This window comes from Rhinopithecus roxellana, chromosome 17 (genome assembly GCF_007565055.1).
Source record: "Rhinopithecus roxellana isolate Shanxi Qingling chromosome 17, ASM756505v1, whole genome shotgun sequence".
In the NCBI taxonomy this organism is placed as follows: domain Eukaryota; kingdom Metazoa; phylum Chordata; class Mammalia; order Primates; family Cercopithecidae; genus Rhinopithecus; species Rhinopithecus roxellana.
The window spans coordinates 110,726,957-110,750,211 of NC_044565.1; the positions used below are offsets into that span (position 1 = coordinate 110,726,957).

General features: G+C 40.2%; 1 protein-coding gene across 1 annotated transcript in view; it reads right to left on the reverse strand.

Moving 5' to 3' along the window:
* The window catches only part of VWA3B (von Willebrand factor A domain containing 3B), a 220,478-nt gene that overhangs the window by 59,592 nt on the left and 137,631 nt on the right, over positions 1-23,255 (reverse strand). Inside the window, exons 16-20 of the mRNA XM_010362112.2 lie at positions 22,117-22,274; positions 17,584-17,703; positions 15,876-15,963; positions 15,624-15,780; positions 1,612-1,730 (exon numbers count right to left, since the gene is read on the reverse strand). Coding sequence (XP_010360414.2) covers positions 1,612-1,730; positions 15,624-15,780; positions 15,876-15,963; positions 17,584-17,703; positions 22,117-22,274 — 642 coding nt within the window. The remainder of the gene's footprint in view (positions 1-1,611; positions 1,731-15,623; positions 15,781-15,875; positions 15,964-17,583; positions 17,704-22,116; positions 22,275-23,255) is intronic.

A 23,255-nucleotide genomic window follows, 5' to 3' on the forward strand; every position in this document is an offset into this window, starting at 1 on the left:
CTGGAAGTCTCCGAACCACAGGGAAGGGTGAACCTTGAAGAGCTCAGCCTGCTTCCCAAAGGAACGCTCATTCTTGGTTCTTCGTTCCTCTCAGGTAAAGATTCAGAAATACTGAGGAGTCCACGGGGGCTGCGGAGGAGCCTGGTAAGGCGGCCTCCACTCTGGGGTGAGGGCAGCGATGGAGGCTCACGTTAAAGGGGGCTTGGAGAGGCCTGCGATGGGCACAGCGGGACGAGGCCTGCCGTTGGAATGATCCTTCATGGGGCGGGATCAGGCCTTATATTTGTTTGACTGAGCACACACTAGACATACTGCAAAACGACAGCAGACCAACACACGCTGGCCTGGGCCAATCGTTAACTTCCCTGAGCTTTATTTCACTTGCCCACATGGTAGCAAATGACAACCCTACTGCACAGCTCCCAGAACCAAGGACAGGCTGGCCTGAAGAAGCCGAACGCTCGGAGTTTAACTAAGTTTGTGCACCCAGGATTAATTAAAGGCTGGGGACCAGGGAGAGAGGTGATTACAGCATGGACAAGGATCAGCCTGTGAGCAGAGTCTCCTGTCTCAGCAAGGACGCAAGGGCGATTTTCACTGTCATCAACTTGATCATCATCTTGAACTTGATAAAAGTAATTTTAAAATAAAAAAAAAAGCCTATTATTTCCATTATCTCATTACTGTCGAGTTTTATTAGTCACTTTATAGAATGTTAGATGCCAAAATAATCAGATGCATTCTGCTAAAAGGAAAACTTTACAGATCTCATGGAAATATGAGATTTTTATGGATTTTGGAAAGGGAAGATGGTTTCTTTAAAACCTTGTTGAAGATATTCAGGTAAAGTACTTGATGCAGTACCTAGCATGTAGGAAGCCCCTACATTGGCTGCTGCCACTGTTGTTTATATTCCTTACGAGCAATTTTTTTTAGACAAGGTCTCACTCTATCACCCAGGCTGGAGTGCAGTGGTGCAATCACAGTTCACTGCAGCCTCCAGCTCCTGGGCTCGAGCAATCCTCCCCTCTCAGCCTCCCAAGTAGCTGGGACTACAGGCGTGCACTGCCACACCCAACCTATATTTATTTATTTATTTATTTTTCATCGCAGAATTGTATTTTTATTTTTGTGGGTACACAGTAGGTGTATATACTTGTGGGTTACATGAAATATTTTGATACAGGCATACGATGTATAATAATCACATCAGGGTAAATGGGGTATCCATCACCTCAAGCATGTATCCTTCCTTTGTGTTACAAATACTCCAATTATACTCTTCTAATTATTTTTAAATGTACAATAAATTATTGTTGATTACAATCACCCTGTTGTGATATCATTTTTTAAGTTTTTTGTAGAGAAAAGGTCTCCCTATTGTTGCCCAGTCTGGTCTCAAACTCCTGACCTCAAGCTGGCCTCCTGCCTCAGTCTCCCAAAGTGCTGGGATTACAGGCATCAACTACCACACCCAGCCTGAACAATTTTTAAATAGCTGCTTCATTTAAAAAAAAAAAAAAAAAAAAAAAACTGAACTAAAACAAGAGAAGTCTCCTCCTCCATAAAATAAATTCCACATCCATTAAAGAGCAGCCAAGTAATACTCACTTTTCATAGGTTTGAATTGCCTGTTCCACTTTTTGCTTGTAGATATTGAGTTTGGCTCCTTGGGGGTTAATTAATGTCATCTTATTTGTGTCGTTGCACACATGTGCCAGAGGGAACACCTACATGTCAATGGCAAAGGAAAGGAAACTGTCACTTGATAGGTTAATGCATGCCTTCGAAAATATATCTACATAGCTGTACAATATGTTTTCTCTGACTATAAAGTCAATATACAGTAAGTGTAGACAATTAGAAAACAGTAAATCACAGAGAAAAAGAATCAGAGATATCACTGCTAACCTTTACCTTTCAATGTTTAAAACTATATATTTTAGAAATCACTACTACCACTACATACACACATGCACACACACACACACACACACACACACACACACACACACACACACCCCAAACAACAACAACCAAAACTTTTCAGGAAACTAATCAGAATGGAGTTTCACTCTTGTAGCCCAGGCTGGAGTGCAATGATGTGATCTCTGATAAGAGATTCTTATACATGTCAAAGAATGCTTAGTGATCAATAAATGAGGCTTCTTTTCAAGTTCTTTCTCTCTGCACCTGGTACTTACTTCTGGGTTTTGGGATATCTTTGATTTCATGCCACACAGCTCCAGTGGGGAAAGACGGTAAATGTATTGGTTTGGTGGAACTTCAAATTCTGGCCTCCTTCCCCAATCTTGGGGGGACCCTTTCAATTTCAAAGTTCACTGTTAGCTTCTCCATGTATTCTAGCCAAGATTTACAGTTGGATTCAAAGGGAGAAACAGGGTGACGGATGCTTCCCTCATCTTCTCTAGAACTGAAACCCTACTTCAATCTTTTTTCCAAATTCCTCTTTAATTTTAATAGTAACTGTAACTTTATGTTTACCTATTTGCATATTACCTACCTCTCTCTATCAGAATGTAAGTTCCATAAGACAAGAAATTTTGTGCTATTCACTTCTGTATTCCTATCACTTAGAATAGTACCTGGCACACAGTGTGCCCTCAACAAATGTTTGTTGATAAAGGAATAAATGCATGTTCCCAAAAGGTATATTCCATATATTAATATTTTTTAAAAACGCAAAAAAGCCTAACAGGAAAATGCCAAGTTATAGTATCATGGTTTCAAATGATTCCACCCACGAGGAGCACGTGGGCATTTCAGAAACGTGGGGAACTATTTTTAAGAAGTAAATTTTAAATTTTAATCGAGGTGACATAGTTTATGCTTTTATGTTTCCCCTTGCCTCCAAAATGATACAATAATGTTGTTGTTGTTGCTATGTTTAAGAAAATAATACAAAGAAGGCAGGAAGGAAGGAGACAAAGAAAGAAAAAGGAAGGAAGGAAGGAAGGAAGGAAGGAAGGAAGGAAGGAAGGAAGGAAGGAAGGAAGGAAGGAAGAAAAGAAAGAAAGAAAGAAAAAGAAAGAAAGAAAAGAAATAAGAAAGAAAGAAAACAAAAGAGAGAAAGAGAAGGACACATGCTAATAGATTTCTAGAGACAAAAAGCTGAGCAGAAATGTAAACATATGAGCAGGGCTGAAGCTGTGGGCTTGTTAAGCTGTGCGTCCAAAGATGGCAGGGCAGTGGGAGTTCAACTTCTGGAAAGCTAGTGGGACTAGGAGTGTTCTGAAAAGCAAAGGCCTATGTCAGGCTCAATGCCTGACGTCAGCACTGGTATGAGGGTCTCTCACCCCTGAAAGAAGGTCCTGCCTAGGGAGAGAGGACACTGATGTAGCCTCACAATCAAGACCTAAATCAAGGCACTCTTTGAATCTGTGATATCTACAACATTACCACAGAACAAGAGCCGTAAATGCCCATGAGGGTCGGAGAATGGATCAAGGGGACAGATTTAGGCAACTGCCAAATAGAAGGAGAAAGAGAAAAGGCAGAGTTTTAAAGAATCTTGTGAAAATAAGCCAACATACTAGAATTCCCAAGTACACACCAAAAAATGCCAAAATCATAGCTGAGCAAATTAACAATCAGAATGTCAATTCACATGATAATAAATTAATTTTATGAACCATCTAACAATGACTTTAAATTAATTATGATTAAAATTGTTTATTTATTATTAGGTTGTTCAAAGATGTTACAGCCATATAAAAGTACAAAAACTTACTAAAGTGCCATAAGAAGAAATGGATGGAGAAAAAAAAACAAGAAAAACAATTTAGCTTGGAAGAAAAGACATTGTAATTGAAATAAAAATAATCTCAATAGAATAAATTCTAGGCTAGACAAAATTTAAAAAAAAAAAGAACTGGTGAACTGGGTGATAGATAGTACTGAAGACTTTCCCCAGAATATAGCACAGAGAGACAAAAATAATATAGATAACTAGTTGATGATTGAGAAACTTCAATATATATTAATAGACATTTTAAAAGAATAGAATAGAAGGATGGTTAGATAATCAGCATTTGAAACCACAATAGCTGAGTTTTCTAGAGTTTAATAAAAGAAATAAGTCCTCAGATCAAAAATTAGCCCACAACAAAAGACTAAAAATAAATCCACACATAGACATGTCATCATAAGACTGCAGCATACTGAATCTAAAAGAAAATCTTAAAAGCAACTCAAACAATACAGACTGTATAGAGGAGTAGTATATATATCAGATAATAGATATGTGAAAAGAATTATCTTTATTTCCTAAGGGGAATTTACAGTTAACAGAGACCATTATATCCAGCTAAACTATCACTCAACAGTGAAGAGAAAACTAAAGGTGCTTTTTAGATATAAAGAGACATACAGCTGAAACTGTTAAAAAATTTAACTCTTCAAAGTTTAAAAAGATTACTGTATATGTTCTAAAGGCAAAAGTGAAACTCTAAATCACAGTGATAAGATTTTTGGGGGAAAGGTTTTTAGTGACTAATTAAAAGGTATTAAAATCCCCCATTGTGTTTGGGAGGAGAATAAAAATACAGAATACCTTGAGACTCAGTTTAAAAAATTGTTGGCCAGGTGCAGCGGCTCACGCCTGTAATCCCAGCACTTTGGGAGGCCGAGGCAGGTGGATCACTTGAAGTCAGGAGTTCAAGACCAGCCTGGCCAACGTGGTGAAACCCTGTCTCTACTAAAAATACAAAAATTAGCTGGGGGAGGTGGCAGGTGCCTGTAAACCTAGCTACACGGGAGGCTGAGGCAGGAGAATCACTTAAACCCAGGAGGTGGAGGTTTCAGTGAGCTAAGATCATGCCACTGCACTCCAGCCTGGGTGACAGTGCAAGACTCTATCTCAAAAAAAAAAAAAAAAAAAAAAAAAAAAAAATTGTTGTGTACATTAAAACTTTTTAAATGATCACTAAAGGAATAAAAATACAATTTACTGCTTCCACACAAGCTGTCGGGGGTCGGGGAAGAGGGAATATAGACAGCTTTATCCAACAAAAGGCAGGAAAGAAGAAAATTGACATTTAACAGAAAGCAAAAAAATAAGAGGTCAAAAAAAGTTCAAATATATTCGTATTTACAAAAAATGGTATTGCACTTAATGGAAAAATAGAGGAGAAAAATAAATCAAGATAGATAAAATCTCAAAAACATAATGTTAAAACAAATAGTAAGTTTCATAATGGTGCTTCCAATGTAATACCATTTCTATAAAGTTTTAAACCTGTAGGACAATGTTTTAGTGCTTTTGTATTAGTAATATTAAAATAGGCTGGGCGCGGCGGCTCACCCCTGTAATCCCAGCACTTTGGGAGGCCGAGGCAGGCGGATCACCTGAGGTCAGGAGTTTGAGACCGACCTGGCCAACATGGCAAAACACTGTCTCTACTAAAAGTACAAAAAAAAATTAGCCAGGTATGGTGGCATGCGCCTGTAATCCCAGCTGCTTGGGGGGCTGAGGTAAGGGAATCGCTTGAACCCAGGAATCAGAGGTTGCAGTGAGCCGAGATTGCACTACTGCACTCCAGCCTGGGCAACAGAGTGGGACTCTGTCTCAAAATTAACTAACTAACTAACTAACTAAATAAATAAATAAATTAAACATATATGGAAACTCATGCTAGGGTTTATCTCTGGAAAAGGAGGAATGGAAAGTGGAATAAAAAGGGGTTGCACAGGGGGCTGCAACTTTATCTGAAATGCTTTATTTTTAAAATAGTGGAAAAAATTTAAAAATAGGTTTGAAACTATCAATAGGGGTTACTTCTAAAAATCGAGATTTCAAGACAAGTGAAGAAGCTAGACAGGACTTTTACTTTGTACTGTATTGTTTCATTTTTTAAAAACTACATATATTTAATTTGGTAATTCAACCATCAAAGACTAAAACAAACAAACAATGAGCAAAGATTTAGAAAACTCAAGAGAAAGAAAGTTAAGAAACTGCACAGTCCAATCTTGCTACTTAACAACCACATGAATGCAGCATGTGGCTTCTAAACAATTCTTGTCAAAGAGAAGGAACCAGACAGCGGGCTGAAAGGTGGGAGGACTGAACTTTGAAAACAGAATGAAGCTTGTAGAAATTTAAAAAACATAAAATCATCTCTCAAAATAGAGCTATATGTCACATAAACTTTTAGAAGAAAAAAAAGACCAGTCTCAACAAAATGAAAGTCCCTTAGGGTTTTCTCTCCTTGGAAAACATACCCCGTTAGAAGTCTGAAAATAGCTCTCCAAACTTGCCAAGTATGGCACCACTGTGAATCGATACCACAGAATACTAAGCAACATTATAACATTTTACCATGATCAGTTTGACTCCTGACTTAACGTACTTAAGAAAAACCCACTGTTTAGTGTTCTACTTCCCTCTTTTGTGGATTTCAACCTCGTGCCTTTCGTGGCCATTGTGTGCTTCAGTGTGGTAGTAGCTCAGATTTGGCTTGTGTTCACCCACTCTCGTCCTTTCCACATGCAGATGCAGGGAAAGCCAAAGTCATACCCCACACTTCGAGTCTGACATCTTAGTTTTTACAACATGGTGGCTGCATGGAGCTCACAGGAAATGTTCTCCTTATGATGTCAAATTTCGTGTCACTATGAGGTCATAAGGGGCATTCTCATAAGGACTTGGGGGACAGAATCATGGCACCCCCAGCTTCTGTAAGAAAGCAAGTGGGGAGGGAGCTGAGGTTAATGAAAACATTGAGAGCTCTGTTTGAGAGGGAATAAAACCACCTGATCATGGCACCTTGGAGAATGTTTACTTATTACTGTTATAATGAAAATCAAGCATAACTGGCTAACGAGGGACTCTTCTGGATAATATTTAATTTAAAAAAGGGAGGATTAAGGTATTACCTACTTTAATTCAATTCTCTTGAGGTTAACCTAGAAGCCTTATCAAATTGATATGAATAATTACAACATGTGTGACAAGGTTGTAACTAGTAGAGAGGCAGAGGTAGTGATCGAGATGGGGATGGAGGGTGCACAGAGATAGTCACTGACTATGGCCAGGCGCGGTGGCTCACGCCTGTAATCCCAGCACTTTGGGTGGCTGAGGCGCGTGGATCACGAGTTCAGGAGATTGAGACCATCCTGGCTAACACAGTGAAACCCTGTCTCTAATAAAATTACAAAATATTAGCTGGGCGTGGTGGCGGGTGCCAGCTACTTGGGAGGCTGAGGCAGAAGAATGGCATGAACCCAGGAGGTGGAGCTTGCAGCGAACCAAGATTGCGCCACTGCACTCCAGCCTGGGTGACAGAGCGAGACTCTGTCTCAAAAAAAAAAAAGAAAAAAAAAAAAAAAAAAAAATATATATATATATATATATATATATATAGTCACTGACCATAAAGGCAGAAGGAATTGCTGGGATGCATGAACAGGCCAATCTGGGTTGATTCTGTTACAGTTCTCCCCACTGTGAGATGAAAGACTCTGTAAGCAACCGCTATACTCAATAGCGATTATCAATAGTGATAATAATATTTATCCTTACTCTCTGCCAGGCACTGAGCACTCTATATGTTTTCTTATTCAATTCCTTTATAGACAAATGCATCTAATTGCAGTTTTGTTGTATGTCTTTCCTCTTCATCAAACTTTATAATCCTTTATTCCCCTTTACAATTACTAGTTTCTAGAACAAAACATGTCCCAAATAATCATTTATTAAATACACGAAAGACTAAAACTATATATAAATTAATGGCTGAGATTCAAAACTTTTTTTTTAAGTTTACCATGTTATAAAACATAATTGTTTGGCTTCCACCAAATTTGAATTCTTTGTAGTTGAGGCACAGGATGAAACATAACTATGCTGTTCAAGTGGTGTTTCCTAAAAATATGAATAATGTGAAAAACAGTTTAAGAGATATATTTAGCTTACATAAGAAAACATTCACAAATGATAAAAGAATTGAAATTGAAATTGAAATACCATTTAGCAGTCTTTTTGATTTTTTTTTTTTTTGTTTTACTGTTAACTGTTCTAAGGGATAGCAAAGAGATACAGGAAAATGAGCATTCTTTAAAATTCCAAGTAAAGTGCTCCCAATTGGGAGGAATAGTTCAATAAACTGTAGTAATTCATATTACTGAATGTTAGTGTAATCACTAAAATTCATCCCAAAATGGCTGTTGTAAGGAAAAACGTTCATAACATATGCTAAAGTAAGAACACAGAATACAGAACTGTGCCCACAGCTATTGATTGTTAAAGTACAACAGGTAGAATTCCACCTGACAACATTCTAGCTGTGTTAAAAAGCAATCACAAAGCATTTTGAAATTGAGAAACTAGTGTGAAACTGGTGATTATCTATTGTTCAACCCTGGTTGAATTCTCCAGCTTCACTGTTTTTCAACTAAATCAGTTCCTCCAGTAAATATCCCAGAGCTTTCTATCAGATTGGCCAAGGAGAGGCTCTGATTGGATGTGTGTAATGGAAATGTAACAGCTGTGTAAATCCCACACAGGGAATCTTTGAATGTAGGTGCAACAGCTTTATAGACATTACAGTTGTGCCAATGGCCAAGTGCCAAAACTTAAATGTCCGCCTTTCAAAATGAAACACTTGCAGGCTCCATAGAACAAAATGAAAGCAGGGCTACAAAACAGCTGGCCAAATGACGTGTCAGTAAGATCATTCATAAACCCATGAGAATATGTTACTACAGTATAAATTACATGGTGGCCCTTGCCTGTAATCCCAGCACTTTGGAAGAGCGAGGCAGGTGGATCACAAGGTCAGGAGTTCAAGACCAGCTTGGCCAATATGGTGAAATCCCGTCTCTACTAAAAATACAAAAAAATTAGCCAGGCATGGTGGCGCACACCTGTAACCCCAGCTATTTGGGAAGTTGAGGCGGGAGAATTGCTTGAACCTGGGAGGCAGAGGTTGCAGTGAGCTGAGATCGCACAATTGCACTCCAGCCTAGGTGACAGAGCAAGACTCTGTCTCAAAAAAAATAAAAATAAAAAATTACATCTCACAGTTTTTCAATCTAAACTTTTAGAAAATAAGACTCTATTCTCAATTTAACTTTAAATTAACATATTTCAATTAAAACGCTGAGCATTTAAACTAGTATAGTAGATAAGTATATGCCAGCATGGAACAATGTTCATGGATAGGTGGTTGAAAAACACAAGTACAAAACAGGATGTTTGGTTTGATTTCATTATGATAAAAACAAAAACAAGGAACAAATGGTCTAGATCTCTATATATACAAAGTAAGAAGGTCTGGCCAGATAACCAGGAGATGATGGGGTGGATGATAACTATTGCTTCTTTCCTTTTCACTTACCTACATTTTCTAATTTTTCTACACACAGAATATATACATATGTAGGTTTTGTGATAACTGTTTTAAATTTTTAATTAAAAAGCTTTTCTATCAGTGTACAGTTTTGTGTTCATTGCTATTATATTTAAAAGCAACAAAATGTCATGACTTGACAGCACCCCTAGCCTCTTTGCACCAAATATTCCTTGTCAGCTAAATGGCGAGATGAATAGCCACCTCACAGGTCGCTCTAAGTTTTAGATGAGGTATTTGATGATAGCAAATGCTTTACTCAGAACCTAGTATGTGATGAGGGTGCATCGCCTACTAGATTAGGGAGCTTGCCATGGTCCTTCAGGATTAAATGACAGAGCTGGAGCACCAATCCAGGCTATCCGGCCACAAAGCTATGTGCAGAACCTGGAGAAGGACGGACAACACAGGGAGCCTTGACGGGAGGCTGTAAAAGACATTACGATAACGATGATGATGATGGCTGATGATGTAGACTCTCCAGTGGTGCAGACCAATCTTCCCAAATTATTTCAATGTTTTTCAAAGCAACCAGCAAATAAAGAGCTTTAAATTCTAGGTTCATTACGTAGCTACATCAGTTTTATTGTGTATACGACTTGGGGATGAGTTAATCCTTTTGAAAGAGCTGAGATAAAATTATTGAGTCCATTTTGCATCTTGTAATGAAGAGTTGCTAGGGCAACCACTTTGCTCAATACCTCATTTCCAAGGTGACCGATTGGAGGCTGGTCCGGGAAGCACTGAAAACCAAAACAGCATTGTGTTCCAGAAGAAGAAACAGCCCATACCTAAGTGATGAATGAAACAAAGAGCTGGGGACAAAGCCAGACACTGCTTTCCAACTCTATGCAGACAGATGCGGCCGTGCACAAACACAAGATGAAGAGGCAATTAAGATTCTCAGTGAAGTAAGACTCTAGTGTGCTTCCTTTTCAACTCCATTCTACTTTTTGTCTGCTGTTTCATAAAGGTCCATATATCAAAAAGGTATACATCCCATGAGGGGGAGATATTTGAGATTATGATTCTGTTATTCTTTCAATTTCCAGTCAGAGAAAATATAAGGGAATCAAAGATACAAAAGTGCTTTGGATGTGAGACCGGAGATCACTGCAGTGTATGCCTGTCATCACGGTGATTCTTACTATGAATAAGGGAGGGCAAGTGTGCTGTGCAGTGCCTACCTACGTGCAGGCTGTCTTGAGAACTCACAATGCCACAAAAGGCACCAAGCACAAGTGCCCACGGGATGCACTTGAGAACTGTTCATCCCCTCCCCTGGGCTTTGTGTTCTAGAGGCAGATGACTAGAATGCCCCCCTGAAGAACAGGACCCTCACTACTCATCCTTTATTTATCCCCTGCTTGATATTCCAGGCTGGAATCTGGAGAATCACTCTTGGCATTTTTCTTTCTCTCAGCCCCACATCATTGACTTGACTTTATAAAGAGCTTGAGCCCATCCGCAGTGTTCCAGCCACACAGCCTACTGGTTCCAGCCACCCAGCTCTGCCTCCTGACTGCCCCCATCTCCCCAGCCTCATGCCTCTCCAACTATTCTCTGTGTGCCAGCTAAAACCCCAAATTAACCTCTCTCCTCTGCTAAAAACCCCTCCATTCCCCTCAGGATGAAGTTCAAAATCCTTAATTCAATCAAGGCCCTTCCTTCCCCAGCTTTATCACCTTCTCCACTCACACTAAACTTCTCTGGAATGACAAACATTCTCTGTCCCTTAGGCTTCCCCAGAGCTCCCCCACTGCCTGGGGCTCTCTTCCCATCTCTCCATCTTCATAACTTCTCTTCCCCCGGGTCTGAACTCAGATGCCACTAGCTAAGGCAAGCCTTCTGTGGCCACTGAAGCCAGGTGAGGGGCATCTCCTGCGTCTTTATTCAGCACTTCCCACTCGTCACATTTAACTAGAACTTCTCTCATTTTCATTGCTATTTCCTCCTGAGACTGTCAGTTGTGCTTGGGTAGGAATGTTGGCTTTCTTGTTTGGCGCTGTATTCTAGAGCCCAACACAGGCATATATCATAGGCATAAATTTGTTGAATATTTTTATAATACAAGTCAACATCTTAAGTGCCTGCTAAGTACTTTCCACTCTATGCATTACTTCTTTTAATCCCATGACAACCTCAGAGTAGGCATATTATTATCCACAGAGTATGGATATGTCACATTCATCTCAGAGGAAAAAATTTGTAATTGTTGGACTGAATATTAAGTTTGCTTTTTCAGCATATGAACCAAGGAGGAAAGAATAGGCTGAATAAAGATCTTATGTCTGCATACTACTTTCAGGGTTTTCAAAGCATTTCTACACACCTAGGACTAATGATTATCAAGTATTATACACAGTTCCTCTTAGGAAGAGAGCATTATTTTACTCTGTCTGTGGGGCTACAGACTAGTGAAAATGCACCATGAATTCGGAGGATGATTTGAATTATCAAAATCTAAAATGCACATACTCTTTGGGTCCAACCATCTGACTTGAGGGAATTTATTCCAAAGACAGATTAATACAGGTGCCCAAAAATCTACGTGCAAAGAAACCTCTTACAGGAATGTTTGTAAGAGGGGAAGGAAGGACACAATGTAAATATCCATTAATAATGGGGAAGAGCCTTGCAACTACAGGCATGAGACCATCTACCTGTGTGGAAAGGGCTCTAAGACAAAATTTTTAAAATAGTAAATGTATACAGTATTGTCTTATTCACGTTTATTCAAGTTCTTATGTGTCTACGTATAAATATGTTATGCGTGCACGTACTTACATACGCATATGTAGAAAAAAGATTGGAAGGAAATTCACCAAACTATTCAACATCTTTCCTTCATGGATAGGCGTGGTGGTGAGAGAAGCCTCCTCTAAAGACTTAAGCATGGTTTAAATCTCATATACTGAGAATTATTCATATATTACTTATCAGATAAAAATAAAGCAGTTAATCAAAAATTAAGTTCCCATTACGTTTACATTATTTTATCATTTGCTTTCAGGTCTGTTTTACTTTCTTCTTTTTTTTTTTTTTTTTTCTTTTTTTTTTTTAAGACAAAGTCTCCCTCTTTTGCCAGGCTGGGGTGCAGTGGTGCTATCTCGGCTCACTGCAACCTCCGCCTCCTGGATTCAAGCAATTCTCCTGCCTCAGCCTCCCGAGTAGCTGGGACTACAGGTGACCGCCACCACACCCAACTAATTTTTTTGTATTTTTAGTAGAGATGGAGTTTCACCTATGTTGGCCAGGACAGTCTCAGTCTCCTGACCTCGTGATCCGCCTGCCTCGGTGTCTCAAAGTGCTGGGATTACAGGAGTGAGCCATCACACCTGGCCAGGTCTGTTTTTCTTAACATTTTTCTCAGTGTATAATTAATATATGTTCAGAGTTAAAAGTACTACAATACAAATTAAAAACTACATAAATTAAAAAAAAAAAATCTCCAACAATCTCACCACCCAGCTAAACTGTTAACATTTTGGTAAAAGAAAAAAGGGAGGGAAGGAGAAAGTACCACTATGCCTATCTCAGTCACATGTACAACCAAATTTCTAACACACTGTATACTCTGATTTTTTTTCATTTAGCATGATATTTCATTTAGCATGAGGGCTTTTCATTGTGTGAAACTTATTCTTTAGAAATGTGATACCTGATGAATGTATGACACTTCATTATATGAATTTGTGTTGTTTTCCATTGTTGGCTATATGGCAGCAGTAATTTTTCTCTGCACTTATACTTCAGTATCTCTAGTTATTTCCTTACATAGATTCCTAGTAATATATGAATTCACTGGAGTAAATATAAACTCTTAACATTTTATACTAAGGATGCACCAATTTATACTCTCACTAGCAGGATATAAGTGTCCATCCGACCCTATCCTTGCCATTACTGTTTATTGGTGATTTTTAACCTTACTAATTTGATGGGGGAGGTGGTGTCTAATTGATTTTCAATGTGCATTTTTTAAGACATAGAGTTGGTTACCAGTAAAGTTAAATATTTTTGTATACGGTTTTGACTTTTTTTCTTTTTTTCTCCTAAATTTTCCACTGGGGTATTTGTCATTTTCTCATTCTCTTATGGTATGGATGTGTGTGCATGTGTGTTCACACACAGAACACTGATTCACACACACACAGTCATTTATACTGATACATACATGTAAGATATCACTCCTATGGCCCTTTTTGTCTGTCATATATGTTGCAGGTATTTTTCTGACATTTGCCTTCATTTTATTTACATGTTTTTAAGCAAAATAGCATTTTTACTTCCTCAGCCTGTGAATCTTTCCTTTGTGGTTTCTTCCTTGGATTTTATGTTACTGCTTCCCTATCCTACCATATTTTTTTCAAGAAATTTACTTTTCACTCTAACTCAAGTTGTTGGGACATTTAGAAGGAGACATAAAAAGCCCAGGAAAATTCTATTTCTAAGTAGAGTTCAGTAAATATATTTTGTCCCAAATAAAACTCAAGACTAGTAATATAACTACAGGGAATATGAAGGAGCTGTCCCCAAACCTCCTAGAAGAAATAAATCAGCATTCAGTTTCTCCCTGTTGCTTCTAGAAGAAGTCAAGTTCAAGCAGTGAAGTTGACATCTGACTAATCAGGTATAAATCAACACTGCCAACCACAAGGGTAACAGCCAGGAACAGGAGCATTCACCTTGAGGCAAAGTAGCCAGGAACCAGCCTAGAGGAGAACACACACACAGCCTCCGGAGGGAGAGTCGCTGGTCATCCCAACCCAGCAGGCAGGTGGACCTCCATGGGTGATAATTTTTTAAACGTGCTAATAGAAAAAAATTCACCAATTCATCTGCTTCTTCCAATACATCAAACCTCAGCTATTTCAAGGTCAGTTAGAAAAGGTCTTTTCATTTTTTAAAAAACTTTCTCCTGCCTTTGATCTTTTCAACTTCTTTTTATGGAAAATTTCAAATACACAAAAAAGCAGAAAGAATAGTAAAACGACCCTTCTCACCAAGTCTTACCCAAATGCAACAATGATCAACGTGTGGTCTATCTATTTCATCTACTCCCCTTAGCCCGCCACACTACTCCACCACTCCGATTACAATAAAGCAAACCCCAAGCGTACCCAAGCATCGCATCATTTCCTCTGCAAAGATTTCAGCATGAGACAGGTCTTTTAAGGATATTGTTTCCTTTCAGGGACTGCAAAGACTGAAATGTTTCTATTTAAATCGTTAGTTGCTGTTGTATTTGCCAGGAAGCACTGAGGTTCGGTCTTCATGTTCTCATGGTTTTGATGTTCTTCATCCCACTGCAGTCTGACCCGAGATTAGCCGTCCCACTGGAATTATTCTTGTAAAGATGAGCACCTCCTTGTTGCCAAATTCAGTGTTAAGTTTTCAGTAGTACTTCCTTGGCCTTCCTCCACATTTAACCCTACCACGCCCACCCATTGGAAGCTGTTTTTCTCCTCTCGAGACCCACCTAGGACAGTCTGGTGGTTCTTTTGTTAACATGTGGCTGGCTCGTGTGCTCTCTTAACTTTTTCCTTTGGAGGCTTTTTGATGCAAAAGATGCCACTCCATTTAGGAAGAGAAGGTAAGCGAAGGCAGGACATAATCTCTCGCAAGTCATCCCTTTCCTTTCATAAGGGTGATATTTGATGTTCACTCATGACGCTGACCTAGAGTTTTCAATCATTTTTTCAGTCCCACACTTCTATCCATTAGCAACGAGCCACCGAGTGCCAACCCAACCGAGATCAGTTTCCTCTCAGCTTAAAAAGAGAATTCTTATTTTCCTTGTTTTTGAGACAAGATCTCTCTTTGTCACCCAGGCTGGAGTGCAGTGCTGCAATCACTACTCACTGCAGCCACGATCTCTCAGGCTCAAGTGATCCTCCCACCTCAGTCCCCCAAGTAGCTGGGGCTACAGGTGCATGCCACCATGCCTGGCTAATTTTTGTATTTTTTGTAGAAACAGAGTTTCACGATGTTGCCCAGGCTGGTCTCAAACTCCTGGATTCAAGGGATCCGCCCACCTCAGCCTGCCAAAGTGCTGGGGTTACAGGTGTGGGCCACCGCGCCCAAATTCTTAAGAGCCTCTCTCTCTCCCTTTTACTGCCTTTACAAATACATTTTCCCCCAATGGCTAAAATACATTTCTGTTACAACCATACAAGAAATTGGACTACTTTTTATTTGAGCAGAAAATGAAAATGGCCTCAAGTAGGGACGCATAGACAATCAGTTTACCTCATCAAAGACCTTAGACATGACATGCTTGTCCAGGACGGGAACATAGGTGGAGCTGTGGGGGACCGCTGCCACTGACAAGGCATCCATGAGGGTGAGTTTCTTGGCAACCAAGCCATAGGTCTTGAGCCAGTTTTCTGAAGACACATCTGAAGAACTGAGAACACAAGGAGGTGGTGTTTTTAATTTTTCAACTTGATGGGTCACCAACCAAAGCATAACAGACTGTCTTTGTCAAGTTAAAGAACTCACTTGTGGTCGGAAACCTGGCTTCCTTCTCGGGTCACCCTTTCTGACGATGTGTCATCAAGACACTCCTCAGGCAGCAGGATGCTCATTTCTGTGGAAGGGGAAGTGGCAGTTGTGTATTTTCCTCATATACAGGTTTTACATAAAATGCAAAGGGATCATGCTTGTCTCAGTTCAGCTGTGACTGAGAGCCAATAAATGGACCACATTTCAGAGAACCTATCCTGGTTTGTCAGAGTGGGCTCTCAGGCAAGATTCCCTTGCAGTTTATACTATAGACCAATGCATGGGTAAATACAGCACTACCACTGTTTTGAGACAATGAGATATATTCATTCTTTCATTCAGAAAACACACCTCTAAAAAGTGTGCAATAAAAATACCATTAACCGATGATAGTTCAATATTGACCTTTTGGACTCTCCCAAATTATATAAGAGAGCCTTGATCAACATTTTAATTTCTGATAGATTGTTTTGTGGTTCTTCAGCTTTCTGTAGAAAACCATAAAACCTGTTAGGTCCTGTTTAGTTGTAAGTTCAAATTTTCAAATTAATATTTGGGGTTTTAAATATATCCTTATATAAATGTGTATTTATAAATGAAAAGGGGTATTTGTTGAATGAACAGCATTCAGAAGGAGGTGTGTTTGGGCGTGAGCTAGTTAAATAGCGAAGAACTCATATCCCAGTCATCATTTGATAAGCCCTTTAAGGAATGTAGACAACTTAGGAAATACGGCCAGTTAATTGAAAGTGAGCCACTGTGCCTGGACAAAATCCCAGCACTCTGGGAGGCTGAGGCGGGTGGATCACCTGAGGTCAGGAGTTTGAGACCGGCCTGACCAACATGGTGAAACCCTGTCTCTACTAAAAACACAAAATTAGACTGGCCTGGTGGTGGGCACCTGTAATCCCAGTTCCTCAGGAGGCTGAGGCAGGAGAATCGCTTGAACCAGGGAGGCAGAGGTTGCAGTGAGCCAAGGTTGCAGCACAACGCTCCAGCCTAGGTAACAGAGTGAGACTCTGTCTCAAAAAACAACAACAAAAAAAAAGTGAGGAAAAGATACCACACAGATCAGCACTGAAGAAAACAGAGTTCAATTGAACTATGACTGTGCCGCCACAGGGGTACATTTGCCACGTGGCCACTTCCTACTCCCTAGGGGACTGTGTGTATATGTGTGTGTTTAACTGGGATTTTTAATTTATCAACTATTTGAAATATAAGAAAAATGCTACGGGCATCAAACATTTCAAAATTTATTACTTTAAGATTAATAATTTTATCAATAGTAATAACAATTGAAGGAAAAATCACATTTTCTTCATATGCAGTCCCCAAAAGGCTGACAATTTGGACCAGAGAGGGGCTCATCTGGTAGCATCATCCATTGAAGAAAGGGAAGGAAAAAACCAACTATGAAATATGACAGTTTCAAAACCAAACCATGAAGGGACAGCAGCATGACCATAGTTATGTGAGCCGCGTGTGTATTAAACACCCAGGCACCATAAACACAAGGCCAGCTCTCAGACAATCCAGGTCATAAAGCAGGCAGACCTGACTTACAAGGGATTCCTTTGAATAGGAAGCAATCTGGGCCCATTTAAAATATGATTTCACCGACATATCTACACGCAGCTCTTTCTGGAACAGATACACTGGGGAAAGGGAGGCTGGTTGGCCACGGAGACCCTTTCTGGCTTGCCTTTGTCACTTAGAGCAGTCCTCTGGCTGCTGGCATTGGAGAGGCCGTCCTTCCTTTCACTGCCAGCTGAGCTCCTGAGGGAGGACATCTGACTCCTGAGCAGGCTGGTTTTGGTTGATTCTGTTGGTATCACAGAGAGAAGAGTTAAAGGAATTGGGGGTGGAAGGAGATGCTTCATTAGATACAACTATTTTATCAGCTCCTTAAAGTAAGAATGCAACTTTAGTTTCCCAACCCTCCGAGAATGGTGCTGTCACAAACTGAAAGTGGCTGGGATGTCTTACTCCCTTTATCTGAATTGATGTTGGGCCCCTCCTGGAGAGACGTCAGCTTCCACCCTCATTCAGGCTGCCGGCAGAACTCAGCTCCTTGCAGTTGTAGGGCTAAGGCCCCGTTTCCTTGCTGGCTGTAGCCCAGGGCCTCTCTCAGCTGCTTAAGGTACCTGTATTACTTCTCACACGACTCTTTCATCTTCAAGCACATTGAATACCTCTTGTGGTTCAAATCTCTCTCACTTTCTCTTCTGCCACCAGCTGGAAATAGCTCCTGTTCACGATTCCCACAGTTACACTGGACCCACCTAGATAACCCTGTCTAGGTCAGCATAACCTGGTCATGAGAGTGACGTGTCATCATATTCAAACGTTGCAGGGTTCAGGGCAGGACATCTTTGGTAAGCCATTCTAGAAATTCTGCCCACCACAATTGCTGTCCGGATCTTTGTTTGTGTTATTTTCTACCCTCTGATGTGTCCCTTCTACAGGCAAATGACAACTTAGCAAATATTGACCTTGAATCTGTGTGCTTTAGAGGACAATGAGCCTGTGCCAAATCATGTTGATTACTTTTTATATTTGATAACATAAACCACACTAATTGTAAGTGTAGTCTGTACTTCATAATTGGGAGGCTTTAGACGTACCTTGTTCCAAGGCTTTATGTCAGCATTCGTGAATGAAATGTGTCTGTGTTTTCACTGAGAGGACATATCCTCTCCTACAAGAAATTAGACAGAGCAAAGATTGGCTAGTAATCTGCAAATGGGTAGCTTTCACACAGAAAAGTAACACCAGTGGTCTCCATGCATAGAGAAGGAGGGTGCTAGATGGTAATCACTGTTTCTCTAGGCAACAAAAGGGTAAGCCCTGCCTTGGTTGTCTCTGTACCCAGGAACTAAGAAAACTAAATTTTCTTAGAAGTTATGTCTGTGAGAAAAAGAGATAAACAATCCGAATCAGAGAGCTGAGCTCCTGCCGCTGTCCACCCTGGCAGGCCACCTGGACCAACACTGCCAGGCAAAACAATCAGATTTACGTGAGCCAAATGAAAATGAAATTTAGCTCCCCAGGTCTCCAAACGTAAAAACTATACCATTCCCAGAGGCTGCAAACACGGAATGAAACATTTTTATCTAGCAGTGGAGTCAAGCATTTAGCTCCTCCCCTGACTCTGTAGGATCAGTCATGGCTTTTCATCACTCCTCTACCTCACAAATGGAAACAAAATAGAAACTCAGCATATGATTGTCTCCCGATACCAAGCATCCCAAATCTAAGTGAAATGGTGGCAGTGACAATTGGCCATTAAAATGTTTAAGACAAGTAGCAACTCTGGCAAAACTCAGGTTCACTGGAGCAGGCAGGCAGGACTGGAAAAGGGGACCCAGCCACACAAGTGGCCAGTGTGGGAAACCTGTTTCTTCCCATGTACGATGCTGCTCCCTTGTACGGAGGGAGCGGGAGCATGTGGACAGATCCTGCAGGAGGGCCAGTCTCCAGTTAGTGGCCCGTTCCGGGAAGCCTCTTGGTCCCTGTAGGTTCAAGGCCCTCCTCCCTGCCAGCAACGTGGGGACACCCCAGAGACAGCACTGGGGGCAGCTGCTGCAACTCTCCCCTTGGAGATATCTAACATCCTGGCCTGAGGGGATGCCTGCTGCCACCTCAGGCAGCACCAGCAGGGAACAGTAGGAGCCCTAGAAACAGCAGAAACACAAGCACCAAAATATTAACAATACCACAGAGCCTGTGAAAATTAAGTTGCCATCAGAACCACAGCCCACAAAAGTAGGTCAAGGCCCACATGCTAAATTTAAACGGGTGACTACTTCCTAAAATAAAATACTTAAATGAGATGCAGAGTAACTAACATAATAGACAAAATGTCCAGGATACTATCAAAAATCACCCATCATATCAGTAACTAGAAAAACAATCTCTCCTTCAATCAGAAAAAGCAAACGCATGATGCCAACACCAAGAAGAATCAGGAGCTGGAACTATCTGACAAGGATTTTAAAGAGGTTACCCATAAAGGTCCTTCAACAATCAATTATACATTCTCTGGAAACAAATGAACAAATAGAAAGAAAAGCAAGAAAACCTCTAGCTAGATAGAAAAAAGACAAAAAGAGAGAAGACAGATGAAAGCACTAATATTGAGAGTTCATTGCTAAAGATCTTGCAGCCATTAAAAAAGCTAACAAAGGGATACAAAAAACCACTTTGCCCTCATAAATTTGATAAATTAGAAACAATAGACCAATTACTCAGAAACCACAAACTGCCAAAACTCGACCAACCTGAAATGGACAATATCCTTAAAACCACTGCAGAAATGGCATTCATCATGAAAAATCTGGAAAAGAAATCCCTAGGCCCAAATGGCTCCATGATAACTCTACCAGACATTCAAAGCAGAATTACATCAATTTCTTCCAGGAATAGAAGAGGAGGGACAATTTTCCAACCCATTTGGTGAGGACAGTATTAGCTTGATACCAAAGCTGGATGAAGACAGTATTTAAAAAGAGAAATAAATAAAACTATAGATCAATAGCTTTCATGAACTTCGATACCAAAATCCTCAACAAAATACTAATGAATGGAATCCAGTGATGCATTAAAAGAATTACACACTGAGACCAAGAGGGAAATATTCCAAGATATACAAGGCTGCTTCCACATTTGAAAATCAATTAATGTCATCCACCATGTCAATAGACTAAAGAAGAAAAAGCCTGTCTCAGTTGACACAGAAAAAGCGTTTGGTAAAATCCAGCACCCATTCATGATAAAAACTCCCAGAAAGCTGGAAATGTGTGGAACTTCCTTAACTGGATAGAGGTTTCCTTTAATCTTTTTCTAGAAGTTTTATGGTTTTCCGTTTTACATTTAAATCCATGGTCCGTGTGAGGTTAAGGTCAAGCTTCTTTTCCTTTTTCGACTGTAGATAGTGCTTCAGCGTCTTTGTTGAAAAGCCTTTACTCCCTCCATTGAGTGAACTTTGCACCTTTGTCAGATCATCTGGGGATATTTGTGTGGGTTAAATCCAGGCCCTGTTCTACCTATCCCTCTGCTAACACCATGCTGTCTTCATTAACGGGGTTATGTGATAAGCCTTAATATCCAGTACAGTGATTTTTCCAACTTCATTCTTTTTCAAAATCATTTTAGCCATTGTAGAACCTGAAGTTTCTGTATATATTTTAGAATATGCTCGTATATGTTTATAAAAACATTTTTGGGATTCTATTAGGAATTTCATAGATAAATGAGGTGAGAATTGTCATCTGTCACACCAATTCATTCAACCTCTGAACACAGTATCTCAATTTATTGAGGTCTTTAGTGTCTTACAGAAGAATTTTATAATTTTCAGCATACAGATTCTGTACATACTTTGTTACATGTTCACCTAATGTATTTTATCTGGAGCAACTATGAATGGCTTTAATATAGGTTGCTGTATGTTCACTGTTAGAATATCAAAATGCAACTGGTTTTATGTGTTCTGTAGCCAGAGACCTTGCTGAACTCGGTAGCTCTAGGACTTGTATTTTTGGTACATCCCTTGCTGTTTTCTACATAGACAATACGATATCTGCAAATGGGGACAGTTTTATTTCTTCCTTTCCAATCTTTCTTGCTTTGTTTTTTCTTCTTGCTTGCTGCAGTGGTTAGAACTTCCCGTGCTACGCTGAATAAGGGTGGTGACAGTAGGCATCCCTTTCCCCAGTTTTAGGGGGAAATAATTCAGTCTTTCACCACTTAGTTTAATTTTAGCTGTAGGAAGGGTGTGCAAGCGAGGTGGGTGTGGTTATAAAAGGGCGGTATGAAGGATTCCCGTGGTAATGGGACTCTTCTTGACTGTAGTGGTGGAAACACAAACCTATACACGTGATCGAACCACGTAGACCTAAACATAGACTGTCAGACACACACAACATACACACACACTCACACAGGAACAAGTAAAACTGGACAATTTGAATAAGACCTGTGGATTGTATCAATATCAATATCCTGGTTTCAATATTGGACTATTATTTTGCAAGATGTTACCACTGGGGAAACAGGCTGAAGGGTAGGTATATATAAGATCATGTGAATGTACAATTATTTTAATGAAATTTTTAATTAAAAAAAACCCACAGGTTTAGTGCTTCTTAAAAACATTACATGGGTTTAGTTTTATTCTATCTTCTTGCCTTGAAGAGAAACCAGCAAAGAGTCAAGCCATTTTGTTCACTGATACCTGCGTGGAGGACTTTCTTTTTCTGAATCTTTTGATCTGAAAGGCCCCATGGTCCCTTCAACCTCTTCAGGGATGAAATTTGTGTTGAATTGACATCAGATTGAGGCTTTGCACATTTTTCTGGGGTTGAAACCATAGAACAGATCTCCTTTTGATGCCTGTTTTGATTTAGATAAAAAGTAGAGCAAAAAAAGAGAGAGAAGAAAATTTCCATCAAGAAGGCAGAGTGAAGTCAATACATTCACGTTGAACACTGCAAACTTAAAGAAGCGAGCCTTCCCCCATCCAGGTTAATATAAAAATAGTCATTTATCCCTGACCAATGCAGAAGAGTGGACAGGGGCCCAGCCTTGGAGTCAGAAGATACAGCTAACATCACAGGTCTGGTCCTTCCTGGCTCTGTGACCTCAGTCAAGCAACTCAATCCTCTCTAAACTTCTTCACTTTCCTCATCAACTGCAGGAAACGTGACCTATACACCTATATAGTGACGACATGGGGCCGATGGGAGGATTCGTAGCGGGGAAAGCCTGTTATAAACAAGTAAGCACTGCAGAAACCCACTCTCTAACCAAAGTGTCTACCAGCAAGCACTTCCAAAAGCTAGAGAAAGGAACTCCTGCCTTGGACCTCCCATGCCAGCACCAGATCACAGGGAACCATTCTGGAGAATGGAGGGATCCCCGAAACGCTGGAGTGTTTTCCCAGACATGACCTTCTCTGAAGCTCTGAAGACAGCAGCCACACAAACGAAAACTTCCAGAGCAATCTTCTGCTCCAACACTGTGACGTGTGCCCTCCCTCCTGCACCACTGCCCCTTGACACTTCCGTGGAGCACCTGCCCCGGGTTCTACAGCCCTCTGTGGGTCTGTGCCCCCACTGTGCCCCCCCACGGCAGAAGGAACCAGGCTGACATTCATCTCTGCACCCCAGTTCTCTTACTGCATGGTTTGTACTCAATAAATGGCTTCTTATTTACTTGATTCTTAGTTTATTTGTTCAAAAATTTGAAGTTTAGAAGCTGTCTCTGTGCTTTCATGAATACTTAAAAAAATAATGCCATAAAATCTCATTATAAGATGGCCATTATAACATTTACCTCTTTTTACTGGTTCCACAGTCATGCCCTACCCTAAGC